The sequence below is a fragment of the Schistocerca gregaria genome, chromosome X (genome assembly GCF_023897955.1).
Source record: "Schistocerca gregaria isolate iqSchGreg1 chromosome X, iqSchGreg1.2, whole genome shotgun sequence".
In the NCBI taxonomy this organism is placed as follows: Eukaryota; Metazoa; Arthropoda; class Insecta; order Orthoptera; family Acrididae; genus Schistocerca; species Schistocerca gregaria.
Genome location: NC_064931.1, coordinates 518391234 through 518403918, shown reverse-complemented (window position 1 = coordinate 518403918; position 12685 = coordinate 518391234). Strand labels below are relative to the sequence as shown.

The window sequence follows — 12685 nt, the reverse complement described above, 5'->3', positions numbered from 1 at the left end:
ATAGAAAGTTCTGTGAACGCGGCCGAATGGCAACAGAACACTGGTTACCATACCCTAGTTAGGCCATTCGCTAGTCCCATGTTTGGCTATGAAGGAACGTGAACTACAGCAATCCTTGGTCGAGCTGTGTATTTTTGCTACCTAGTACGCTGCCCTCGTGTGTAGCGCATCTGCAAAAAGTGAAAGAAATGGACATCGCAGAGTACCCCGACATCCTCCCAAGAGATCAGCCAGCCTTTGGCAGATAGACTAAACAGTGCCGCGCTGCAAAGTGGGACCTACTCTCGAGTGAAGCAGATGTGTACGAATGCAGCCAGTTACCAGATCCGTGGGCCTGCTGCTGTGGCGCCTGTTGAATGAACCTTGTACAGTAGAAGATTTTTTGCAGTTAAGTCAATTCGGTCACAGTTTTTAAACAACTTATTTAATTGGGCATGGAAATAGCAATAATATAAAAATATTTTGGCGACGTAGCACATTTCCATGTCTTCATCTAGGGTGGTAGTACGTAACGAGAACTTTATTTAGTGTCGCCAATCCCTGTAACATTGAGTGCCACGATAAATATGCTCAGAGTAGGACGCGGTGTGCGGGGAGTCCCTTGGCGCCGAGCCCGGTGACGCGGAAGCTGCAGCCGGCCATAGGCAGGCGCTCCAGCTCTTCACGGGTCATGCCGTCGAACGCTGACGTAACGAACAACTCGTCGAGGCCAGCGCCGCCCCACGCCACTGACGTCACGTTAAGTGCCGGGATGTCCACCCGCTGCAGCAACTTGCCACTGGCCGGATCCACCTGGATCACCTGAAAAAAAACTATTATTGTCCTCCAATCCAAAGTTTAGCATGTACTTTCCCGTTTCAAAAAGAAATTTTTTAAACGAATGCTGGTAGATTAAGCAACTGTAGTTATTGTACCTGCAAAATACTAATGCGAATTCTTTACAGACGAATGGAAAAACTGATAGAAGCCGACCTCGGGGAAGATCAGTTTGGATTCCGTAGAAATGTTGGAACACGTGAGGCAATACTGACCCTACGACTTATCTTAGAAGAAAGATTAAGGAAAGGCAAACCTACGTTTCTAGCATTTGTAGACTTAGTGAAAGTTTTTGACAATGTTGACTAGAACACTCTCTTTTAAATTCTGAAGATTGCAGGGGTAAAATACAGGGAGCGGAAGGCTATTTACAATTTGTACAGAAAAAGCAGATGGCAGTTATAAGAGTTCGTGGGCATGAAAGGGAAGCAGTGGTTGGGAAGGGAGTGAGACAGGGTTGTAGCCTATCCCCAATATTATTCAATCTGTATATTGAGCAAACAGTAAAGGAAACAAAAGAAAAGTTCGGAGTAGGTTTTAAAATCCATGGAGAAGGAATAAACCTTTGAGGTTCGCCGATGACATCGTAATTCTGTCAGAGACAAGAAAGGACTTGGAAGAACAGTTGAACGGAATGGACAGTGTCTTGAAAGGAGGGTATAAGATGAACATCAACAAAAGAAAAATGAGGATAATGGAATGTAGTCGAATTAAGTCGGGTGATGCTGAGGGAATTAGATTAGGAAATGAGACACTTATAGTAGTAAAGGAGTTTTGCTATTTGGGGAGCAAAATAACTGATGATGGTCGAAGTAGAGAGGATATAAAATGTAGACTGGCAATGGCAAGGAAAGCGTTTCTGAAGAAGAGAAATTTATTAACATCGAGTATAGATTAAATGTCAGGAAGTCGTTTCTGAAAGTATTTGTATGGAGTGTAGGCATGTATGGAAGTGAAACTTGGACGATTGATAGTTTGGACAAGAAGAGAATTGAAGCTTTCGAAATGTGGTGCTACAGAAGAATGCTGGAGATTAGGTGGGTAGATCACATAACTAATGAGGAGGTATTGAACAGAAATGGGGAAAAGAGGAGCTTGTGGCACAACTTGACTAGAAGAAGGGATCGGTTGGTAGGAAATGTTCTGAGACATCGAGGGATCACCAATTTAATATTGGAGGGCAGCGTGGAGGGTAAAAATCATGAAGGAGACCAAGAGATGAATACACTAAGCAGATTCAGAAGGAAGTAGGTTGCAGTAGGTATTGGGAGATGAAGAATCTTGCACAGGATAGAGTAGCATGGAGAGCTGCATCAAGCCAGTCTCAGGGCTGAAGACCACAACAACAACAACAACAACAACAGCTATTCTACAGTATCTGATCAGCAGTACCTGGACACTTATTAGGATGTGTCCACCATTCATCTTTATGACGGCTTTAATTCAGTTAGGAACATTTTAAACTAGGTGTCTCAATGTCTATGGAGGAAACTAAAGAGCTGAAACCAAACAGGGTTGTGATGTTGGACTTGGGGTCAGTAGCAAAGTCGACGTTTTAACTCATCCCAAAGGTTTTCCACTGGGTTCAGGTCGGACAATCGGCAGAACAGTCCAATATAGAAATGTCCACAGACAATTTCCTTGCAGATGATGCTTTAGGACAGGATGCACTGGCGTGCTGGTGCAAACAATCATCGTCTCCAAACTGTTCCTCCAATTTTGTTGTTGTTGTTGTTGTGGCCTTTAGTCCGAAGACTGGTTTGATGCAGCTCTCCATGCTATTTACCCGATCTACCCATCTAATCTTCAGCATACTTAGCATTCTTCTGTAGCACCACATTCCAAAAGCCACTAATCACTTCTTGTCAAAAGTGTTTATTGTCTGTGTTTCATTCCATAGCGTAGCTACAAATGCTTTCAGAAAAAACTTCTTAAGAATTAAATCTTTATTAGATGGTTACAAATTCTCCTTCACAAATGTTTTTGTTGCCATTGCCAGACTACATTTTATATTCATTCTACAACAATCATCATATCCGCTCGCTAGAAATATCCTGCAAGCGCTCCACCAGGTCACCTCGCTCAGTGGACCCTAAATTGATACTATCCCACTGCCTGCCGATCTGACTGGCCTGCTCATCATTTCAAGTGGCCGCACTCAGAATTTAGCATGCCGCTCACGGCTCAACAGACACCTCAAATTTAATATCCTGCAAGCGCCCCACCAGGTCATTTCGCTTAGAGGACATTACATTAATATGACGCCACTGCCCGCTGAACTGACTGGCCTGAGCGTAGTTTCAAGTGGCCGCACTCAGAGCTTAGTGTGCCGCTCACTGCTCAATAGACACCTCTAATTTAATGTCCTGGAAGCGCTCCACCAGGCCATCCCGCTCAGAGGACGCTAATTTAATACGGCGCCACTGCCCCCCGATCTCACTGGCCTGCACATTTTTTCAGGTGGCCGCAGTAAGAGCTTAGTGTGCCGCTCACGGCTCAACAGACACCTCTAATTTAATATCCTGGAAGCGCTAAACTAGGCCATCCCGCTCAGAGGACGCTAATGTAATACGACGCCACTGCACGCCGATCTCACTGGCCTGCACATCTTTTCAGGTGGCCGCAGTAAGAGCTTAGTGTGCCGCTCACGGCTCAACAGACACCTCTAATTTAATATCCTGGAAGCGCTAAACTAGGCCATCCCGCTCAGAGGACACTAATGTAATACGACGCCACTGCACGCCGATCTCACTGGCCTGCACATCTTTTCAAGGGTTGCCGCAGTGAGAGCTTAGTGTGACGCTCACGGCTCAACACACACCTCAAATTAAATAACCTGCTAGTGCTCCACCAGGGCATCTCGCTCAGAGGATGCTAAATTTATATGACCCTACTGCCCGCCGATCCGACTGGCCTGCGCATCTTTTCAAGTGGCCACTCTCAGGGCTTAGTGTGCCAACCATGGCTCAACAGACACCTCAAATTAAATATCCTGCAAGTGCTCCATCAGGCCATCTCGCTCAGAGGATGCTAAATTGACGCGACCCCACTGCCCGCCGATCTGACTGGCCTGCACATCTTTTCAAGTGGCCGCACTCAGAGCTTAGCATGCCAGTCACAGCATAACAGACACCACAAATTTAATATTCTGCAACCACTCCACCAGGTCATTTCCCTCACAGGAAGCAAAATTAAAACGACCCCACTGCCCGCCGATCTAAATGACCTGGTTATCTTTCCAAGTGGACGCACTCAGAGTATAACATGCCGCTCACGGCTCAACAGACACCTCAAATTTAATATCCTGCAAGCGCTCCACCAGGCCATCCCGTTCAGAAGACGCTAAGCTAATACGACCCCAATGTCCGCAGATATGACTGGCCTGCGCAACTTTTCAAGTGGCCACAATCAGAACATAGTGTGCTGCTCACGGCTCAACAGACACCTCAAATTAAATATCCTGCTAGTGCTCCACCAGGCCATCTCGCTCAGAGGATGCTAAATTTATATGACCCTACTGCCCGCCGATCCGACTGGCCTGCGCATCTTTTCAAGTGGCCACTCTCAGGGCTTAGTGTGCCAACCATGGCTCAACAGACACCTCAAATTAAATATCCTGCAAGCGTTCCACCAGGTCATTTCCCTCATAGGAAGCAAAATTAATACGACCCCACTGCCCGCCGATCTGACTGACCTGGTCATCTTACCAAGTGGCCGCACTCAGAGTTTAACATGCCGCTCATGGCTCAACAGACACTTCAAATTTAATATCCTGCAAGTGCTCCACCAGGCCATTTCGCTCAGAGACCCTACATTAATATGACGCCACTGCCCGCTAACCTGACTGGCCTGCGAATCTTTTCAAGTGGCAGCTCTCAGAGCTTAGCATGCCACTCACAGCTAAACACACACCTCAAATTAAATATCCTGCTAGTGCTCCATCAGGCCATCTCGCTCAGAGGATGCTAAATTGACGCGACCCCACTGCCCGCCGATCTGACTGGCCTGCACATCTTTTCAAGTGGCCGCACTCAGAGCTTAGCATGCCAGTCACAGCATAACAGACACCACAAATTTAATATTCTGCAACCACTCCACCAGGTCATTTCCCTCACAGGAAGCAAAATTAAAACGACCCCACTGCCCGCCGATCTAAATGACCTGGTTATCTTTCCAAGTGGACGCACTCAGAGTATAACATGCCGCTCACGGCTCAACAGACACCTCAAATTTAATATCCTGCAAGCGCTCCACCAGGCCATCCCGTTCAGAAGACGCTAAGCTAATACGACCCCAATGTCCGCAGATATGACTGGCCTGCGCAACTTTTCAAGTGGCCACAATCAGAACATAGTGTGCTGCTCACGGCTCAACAGACACCTCAAATTAAATATCCTGCTAGTGCTCCACCAGGCATTCTCGCTCAGAGGATGCTAAATTTATTTGATCCCAATGCCCACCTATCTGACTGGCCTGCGCATCTTTTGAAGTGGCCGCACTCAGAGCTTAGCATGCCACTCATGGCTCAACAGACACCTCAAATTTAATATCCTGCAAGCGTTCCACCAGGTCATTTCCCTCATAGGAAGCAAAATTAATACGACCCCACTGCCCGCCGATCTGACTGACCTGGTCATCTTACCAAGTGGCCGCACTCAGAGTTTAACATGCCGCTCATGGCTCAACAGACACTTCAAATTTAATATCCTGCAAGTGCTCCACCAGGCCATTTCGCTCAGAGACCCTACATTAATATGACGCCACTGCCTGCTAACCTGACTGGCCTGCGATTCTTTTCAAGTGGCAGCTCTCAGAGCTTAGCATGCCACTCACAGCTAAACACACACCTCAAATTAAATATCCTGCTAGTGCTCCACCAGGCCATCTCGCTCAGAGGACGCTAAATTTATACGACCCCACTGCCCGCCGATCCGACTGGCCAGCGAATCTTTTCAACTGCCCACACTCAGAGCTTAGCATGCCACTCACGGCTCAACAGACACCTCAGATTTAATATCCTGCAAGCGTTCCACTAGGCCATTTCGCTCAGAGAACGCTAAATTAATACGACGCCACTGCCAGTCGTTCTGACTGGCCTGCGCATCTTTTCACGTGGCCGCACTCAGAGCTTAGCATGCCGCTCACGGCTCAACAGACACCTCAGATTTAATATCCTGCACGCGATGCACTCCACCACGCCATCTCGCTCAGAGGACGCTAAATTGATATGACCCCACTGCCCGCCGATCTGACTGGCCCGCACATCTTTTCAAGTGGCTGCACTCACAGCTTCGCCCCAGATGCAGGGCATCTATAGACCTACCAGCATTAGTATTGAACGCTGGCGCGATGATACATCGAGGTAGCACGATGCTGCTAAACACTACTAATGTTCACAGACAATTTTAGTGTATCAGTATTAATGACTATTTGTATCTATCAAGAATACTACTCTCATTTATACAGTGAGGTGACAAAAGTCAAGGGAGAGCGATATGCACTTGAACAGGAGCTTATAGTATCTTGTATTCAAGGTGTAAAAGGGCAGTGCACTGGCGGACCTGTCATTTGCACTCAGGCGATTCATGTGAGAAGATTCCTAGGTAATTATGGGCACAGGATGGGAACTGATGGACTTTGAATGTGGAATGGAAATTGGAGCTAGACGCATGGGTCATTCTATTTCGGAAATCGTTAGAGAATTCAATATTCCGAGATCCACAGTGTCAAGAGTGTGCGGAGAACACCACAGTTCAAGTATTATTACATCTCACCGTGGACAGTGCAGTGGCCGACAGCCTTCACTTAACAACCGAGAGCAGCGGCGTTTGCGTAGAGTTGTCAGTGCTGACAGACAAGCAGCATTATGTGAAATAACCGCAGAAATCCATGTGGAACGTACGACGAACGGATCTATTAGGACAGCACGTCGAAATTTGGTGTTATTGGGCTACGGCAGCAGACGACGTATGCTAATAGCACTACATTGCCTGTGCTCGTGGCCGTATCGGTTGGACCGTAGACGACTGGAAAACCATGGTTTGTTCAGATAAGTTGCGATATCAGTTGGTGAGGGCTGACAGTAGGGTTTTGTCAACAAATCAGTGTGCAAGCTGGTGGTGGCTCCATAATGGTGTGAGATGTGTTCACATGGGACAGACTGGATGCTCTGGTCAACTGAACCCATCATTGTCTGGAAATGGTTATGTTCGACTACAGGAGATTGCAGCTGTTCAACGAACCAATTTTGATGGACGACAATGGGCCACATACCCTGCCAATATTGTTCTCGATTGTTTTGAAGAACATTCTCGACAATTCGAGAAAATGATGTGGCCACCCAGATCGGCCGACATGAATTCCATAGAACATTTGTAGGACATAATCGAGAGGTCCGTTCGTGCACAAAATCCTGCACTGGCAACACTTTCACAATTTTTGACGGCTATAGAGTCAGCGTGGCTCAGTATTTCTGCATGGAACTTCCAACGACTTTGAGTCCACGCCACGTCGAGTTGCTGCACTACACCAGGAAAAAGGAGGTCAGACATGATATAAAGAAGTATCCCATGACTTTTATCATCTCAGTGTAATAAGGCAACAGTGTATTTTACGTCTATGGTTCTGTAGATGAATCCACAACTACGGACATAATTTCCCCAACTGACAACTGGTTTGATATTGTAGTACTTGTTCCGCGTTCTACCCAAAAGTTCCAAGAGCCTAATGCCCACGCCCCATTATAATGTACATTGTCATAATTGGGTCTGCATACACCTACTTTAGCTACATTTTAAGTATTACAGAGATTTAAACATTCCAATATTTTCTTAAGCAGCAGCTTATTCAACTGCGAAACCATAGAGGAGGTTGCTCCCACTGAGAGCTTGAGCAGGATGTACACTATCTGATCATAAGTATCCCCACATCTATTAATGGACATTAGTATGGGGTGTGTCCAAGCTTCGCATTTGTGATGGCTTGAACTCTGCTGGGGACTGCTTATATGAGGTGGCTGTGGAGGAAGGACAGTCCAATCTTCCACAAGAGTGGAAACCAAAGGAGGTAGTGATGTTGGAGGATGGGGTCTGGACCAAGTAAACGTTTAAACTCATTCCAGAAGTATTCCCTAGGGTTCAGGTCTGCACTATGGGCACGCCAGTCCATTTCCACGACTATTTTTGTCAACAAACCATTGCCTCACAGATGCTGCTCTACCATTGGGTGCATGACCATGCTGATACAATCAGTCATTGTCTCCGAACTATTCCTCCATTTTACGAAGTTCAAAACGCTGTAAAATGTATTCATATTCTTCCACATTTATCGTTTTCTTAAGCGCAATAAGCGGTCCACACTCAGTCCACGAAAAAGACCCACTTACTGTAAGATCATCTTCGTTGTAATTCACTGTTGGCCTTCCACATGACGCCAAGTAATGTTGTCCAGGCATTCGGCAAACCCTAACCCTTCTATCGGATTGCCACTGGGTACAACGTCGTCATCACACCAACAAATCACTTTTTCCCAGGTATCCACTGTCCAGTGGTGTCGCTTTTTACGCCACTTCAAGCGTCGCTTAGCATTGATTACAGAAATGTGAGGGTTATGAGGATCTGCTCAGCCACTGTACCCCATTAATTTTAACTCTCTACGCACAGTCACTGTGCTAGCTAGCCTTTTGATAGCACTTTGGAACTCACGAGTGATGCCGTCAGCTGATTTCATAAAATTTTTTAAATCCATCCTCCGCAGTTCTCGACGGTTCCTGTACATGAGGTGTTGGTTTAGCTGTGGTTGTTCCTTGGCGTTTTCGCATCATAACTACATCAACAACAGTTGACAGGTTTAGAAGCAGCTTTAGAATGGTTGAAATATCCCTGATGGATTTGTTACTCAGATAATATCCAGTGACTCGTTCATATTCGCTGTCACTGAGATCACGTGGCCAACCCAGTCCACCGTTACTGCTTCTCTACTGACAACACAGTACTCCACGCCTCCACGCCCCCCAAACAAACCAACCAACCAAGCCTCCTTATGCAGGGTGTTGATTTTAAATGAAGTCATTGAAATATCTCGAAAACTACACACCGGATCAAAAAAGTTGTAATTCCAATTGGACTGTCTCGGAGGTGGACGCCCAACCATACTACACGCATCCTGTGACCCCACCCCGAGCGTCGGTGGCAGGGGGTAGCTTTGAAATCTTCAATGGGACCCGCGTTTTAGTTGCGGGTTTTGATTCTACGGTAAAATCTACATACGTTTTGTGTGAAGCATTATCTTCGTTTCGCCACAGATGGCGCTGTAATCGGAGGAGTAGGAATGGGTACACAGTCGTAATTTACGATATGCTACCCAATGACCCTTGAATATTCAATAGCATATGGGATCCCACCTCCACGATGCGAGGGTAGGACAGGCCAGTATTTCATAATTCCTAAATGGAAACCCCATTCGCAACGTTGTATTTCTCCGACATACCGAACAGGAGACTACTCGACGCGCCACCCCACGTGTAGCGAAATACGACGTAAAAGGCAGCACATTACGACCGGAGCTCACATATCGTGCAGGCGCAGCACATAGCGGCTCTAAACATTGCAATACTTGGCCAGTGCCAACCGTAGTGGCCGTGCGGTTCTAGGCGCTGCAGTCTGGAACCGCGAGACCGCAGGTTCGAATCCTGCCTCTGGCATGGATGTGTGTGATGTCCTTAGGTTAGTTAGTTCTAACTAGCTCTAAGTTCTAGGGGACTAATGACCTCAGAAGTTGAGTCCCATAGTGCTCAGAGCCATTTGAACAATTTTTTGAACTTGGCCAGTGATTATTGCCTGCACACCTACGTGTCATTTGGAGAGCAGACTTGGAAGTGCATGATGAACGTTGCAACCACAGACGCAAAATTTAAATGATCCTGATTTACGAAGAATCTAGGAGAAATGCTGAGGCTGCTGTATCCTTGTATGCCGAGCATTTTCCAGAGAAAGCTCGCACTTGTTCGTTCTTTTACAAGGTTGTGAACGCTTTTAAATCTGATGGTAGCGTACAGAGCGACAAAAGGAAACGAAGCAAACGTGCTACAGGAGTAGCTAATGTAACAACTGCACTAGCGGCAGCGCACCACAACAAACAGATAAGCGCCCGCCCGGCAATAACACCGCGGTTCCGGTATATCCGTAGGTAGCATTGTTACAACATTGCGTCGTCTTAAGTATCACCCACACCAAGTGTATCTACACCAAGAACTTCACGGCGTCGATTTCCATAACCGGATAGTGTTTTGTGAATGGGCGCGTCAAGAAATGCAACGACCTCCACGTTCTTTGCCGAGGTACTATTTTCCGACGAGTCTACATTCACAAATCATGGTAGCGTTAAGCGCCATAACACGCGTCACTAGAGCGTAGACAATCCCCAATGGTTACGGAAAGTTAACAATCATAGTCTTCGGTCGGCTAACGTATGGTGTCGCATCATGGGGAAGAAATTCATTGGTCCGTATTTTATCGACGGCACGTTGAATAGACGCAAATATCTAACTTTTTTGGAGCAGGAACTACCGGTACTCCTGCGTGACAGTGCCCTGGACGTTCGACAACGTATATGGTTTCAGCATGACGGTCACCCAGCGCATTACGCAACTGAAGCACGTGAGGTATTAGACCGTGGTTGCATTCGTCGGTGGATCGGCAGAGGTGGCCCTATTAATTGGTTGGCGACATCGCCGGAATTGATCTCGTCGGATTTCTTTCTGTGGGGATATTTAAAAGATAAGCCAACAGGCCGTGAAGACATGGTCGAACGCTTCACAAACGCCTTCGTTGACATTCCCGCAGATATGCTTCTGTTCTGTGTATAGTCATTTGAAAAGCGAATCAGTAAGTGTATTGAAGTTGGCGGTATTACGTATGAATACTTACTACAATAGGAAAAGGAGAGCAACATTCGCTTGGAGCCACGGCCACTGTGGCACGTGCGGTAGTCTCCTGCAACTTTGCGAATGGGGTTTCCAGTTAGTTAGAAGTAATGAAATACTGGCCTGTCCTAGCCTCGCAGCATTGAGGTGGGGTCCCACGTGGCATTAGATATCGAAGGGCCACTGAGTAGTACGCCGTAAATTACGACTGTGTACTCATTTCGGTTCCTCCAATTACAGCGTCATCTGCGGTGAAACTAAGAAAATGCTTCACACAAAATGTATGTAGATTTTGCCGTAGAATCGTAATCTGCAACAAAAACAGGGGTTCCCATTGAAGATTTGAATGTTGCCCCCTGCCACCCAAGCACTGGGTGGGTGGGGGTCGAATGTGGCATCGTTGTATGTCCTCCTCCAAGACAAACAAATTGGAATTATAGCTTTTTTAACCCGCTGTATAGATTTCGAAATATTTCAATGTATTCACTTAAAATGAACACCCTGTATATAGACGGGTCCGGCCCTGGTGACATTTAATGGTCAATTTCCCACTACATAGGGTATCTAGATATTTTTGATAAGACAGTGTACTCCATACCATATGGTGGTTACAGCACGTTGGTAGTGTGAAGAGTTGATCGCTGCGTAAGACACATAGATCACATAGAGGATGATCCGCGGTAAGGGTGCCAAACAGTCATTATTTAAAGAATAAAAATCAGTAATAATAAGTTATACTACGTAGAAAACATCAGGAGAAGTCAGTCATTAGCCGTAATTATTGTGGCATTATTACAATGCAGTAGATTTCAAGGTTTTGCTAAATTGGTGTCGAGAGTAAAGTCGCCATAGAATATACGAGGTCCCAAATCGTGTGAGTTACACAGAAGGCTTTATAGCGCGCCAAGTGCATCGGTCGGCGTTTAGACTTGATGCAGCCGCTCTCCTATCAGGGGAGACACTTTGTCAGTTTTCAGCACGAGTGCAACACCGACTCTTACATCATTAGAACGAACTTTTACGCGGAGTAGGTAGAAAACTGTCGAAATGCTTACTGACGAAGCTAACCTGCTTGCCTCCTTCAATGAAAATGATTTGCCCATGTTATGTGTACGGAACCAAGGTCCCTATTCATAGGCGATGCGTCTGCTGCTATATACACTCCTGGAAATGGAAAAAAGAACACATTGACACCAGTGTGTCAGACCCACCATACTTGCTCCGGACACTGAGAGAGGGCTGTACAAGCAATGATCACACGCACGGCACAGCGGATACACCAAGAACCACGGTGTTGGCCGTCGAATGGCGCTAGCTGCGCAGCATTTGTGCACCGCCGCCGTCAGTGTCAGCCAGTTTGCCGTGGCATACGGAGCTCCATCGCAGTCTTTAACACTGGTAGCATGCCGTGACAGCGTGGACGTGAACCGTATGTGCAGTTTACGGACTTTGAGCGAGGGCGTATAGTGGGCATGCGGAAGGCCGCGTGGACGTACCGCCGAATTGCTCAACACGTGGGGCGTAAGGTCTCCACAGTACATCGATGTTGTCGCCAGTGGTCGGCGGAAGGTGCACGTGCCCGTCGACCTAGGACCGGACCGCAGCGACGCACGGATGCACGCCGTAGGATCCTACGCAGTGCCGTAGGGGACCGCACCGCCACTTCCCAGCAAATTAGGGACACTGTTGCTCCTGGGGTATCGGCGAGGACCATTCGCAACCGTCTCCATGAAGCTGGGCTACGGTGCCGCACACCATTAGGCCGTCTTCCGCTCACGCCCCAACATCGTACAGCCTGCCTCCAGTGGTGTCGCAACAGGCGTGAATAGAGGGACGAATGGAGACGTGTCGTCTTCAGCGACGAGAGTCGCTTCTGCCTTGGTGCCAATGATGGTCGTATGCGTGTTTGGCGCCGTGCAGGTGAGCGCCACAATGAGGACTGCATAC

General features: G+C 47.2%; 1 protein-coding gene across 2 annotated transcripts in view; it reads right to left on the bottom strand.

Moving 5' to 3' along the window:
* Positions 1-402: 402 nt before the first annotated feature.
* The window catches only part of LOC126298214 (regucalcin-like), an 82769-nt gene continuing 70486 nt past the window's right edge, over positions 403-12685 (bottom strand). For both annotated transcript variants that reach the window (XM_049989522.1, XM_049989523.1), the window contains one exon: positions 403-801. In XM_049989522.1, the coding sequence (XP_049845479.1) occupies positions 571-801 (231 nt within the window). In that variant the 3' untranslated portion in view covers positions 403-570. The remainder of the gene's footprint in view (positions 802-12685) is intronic.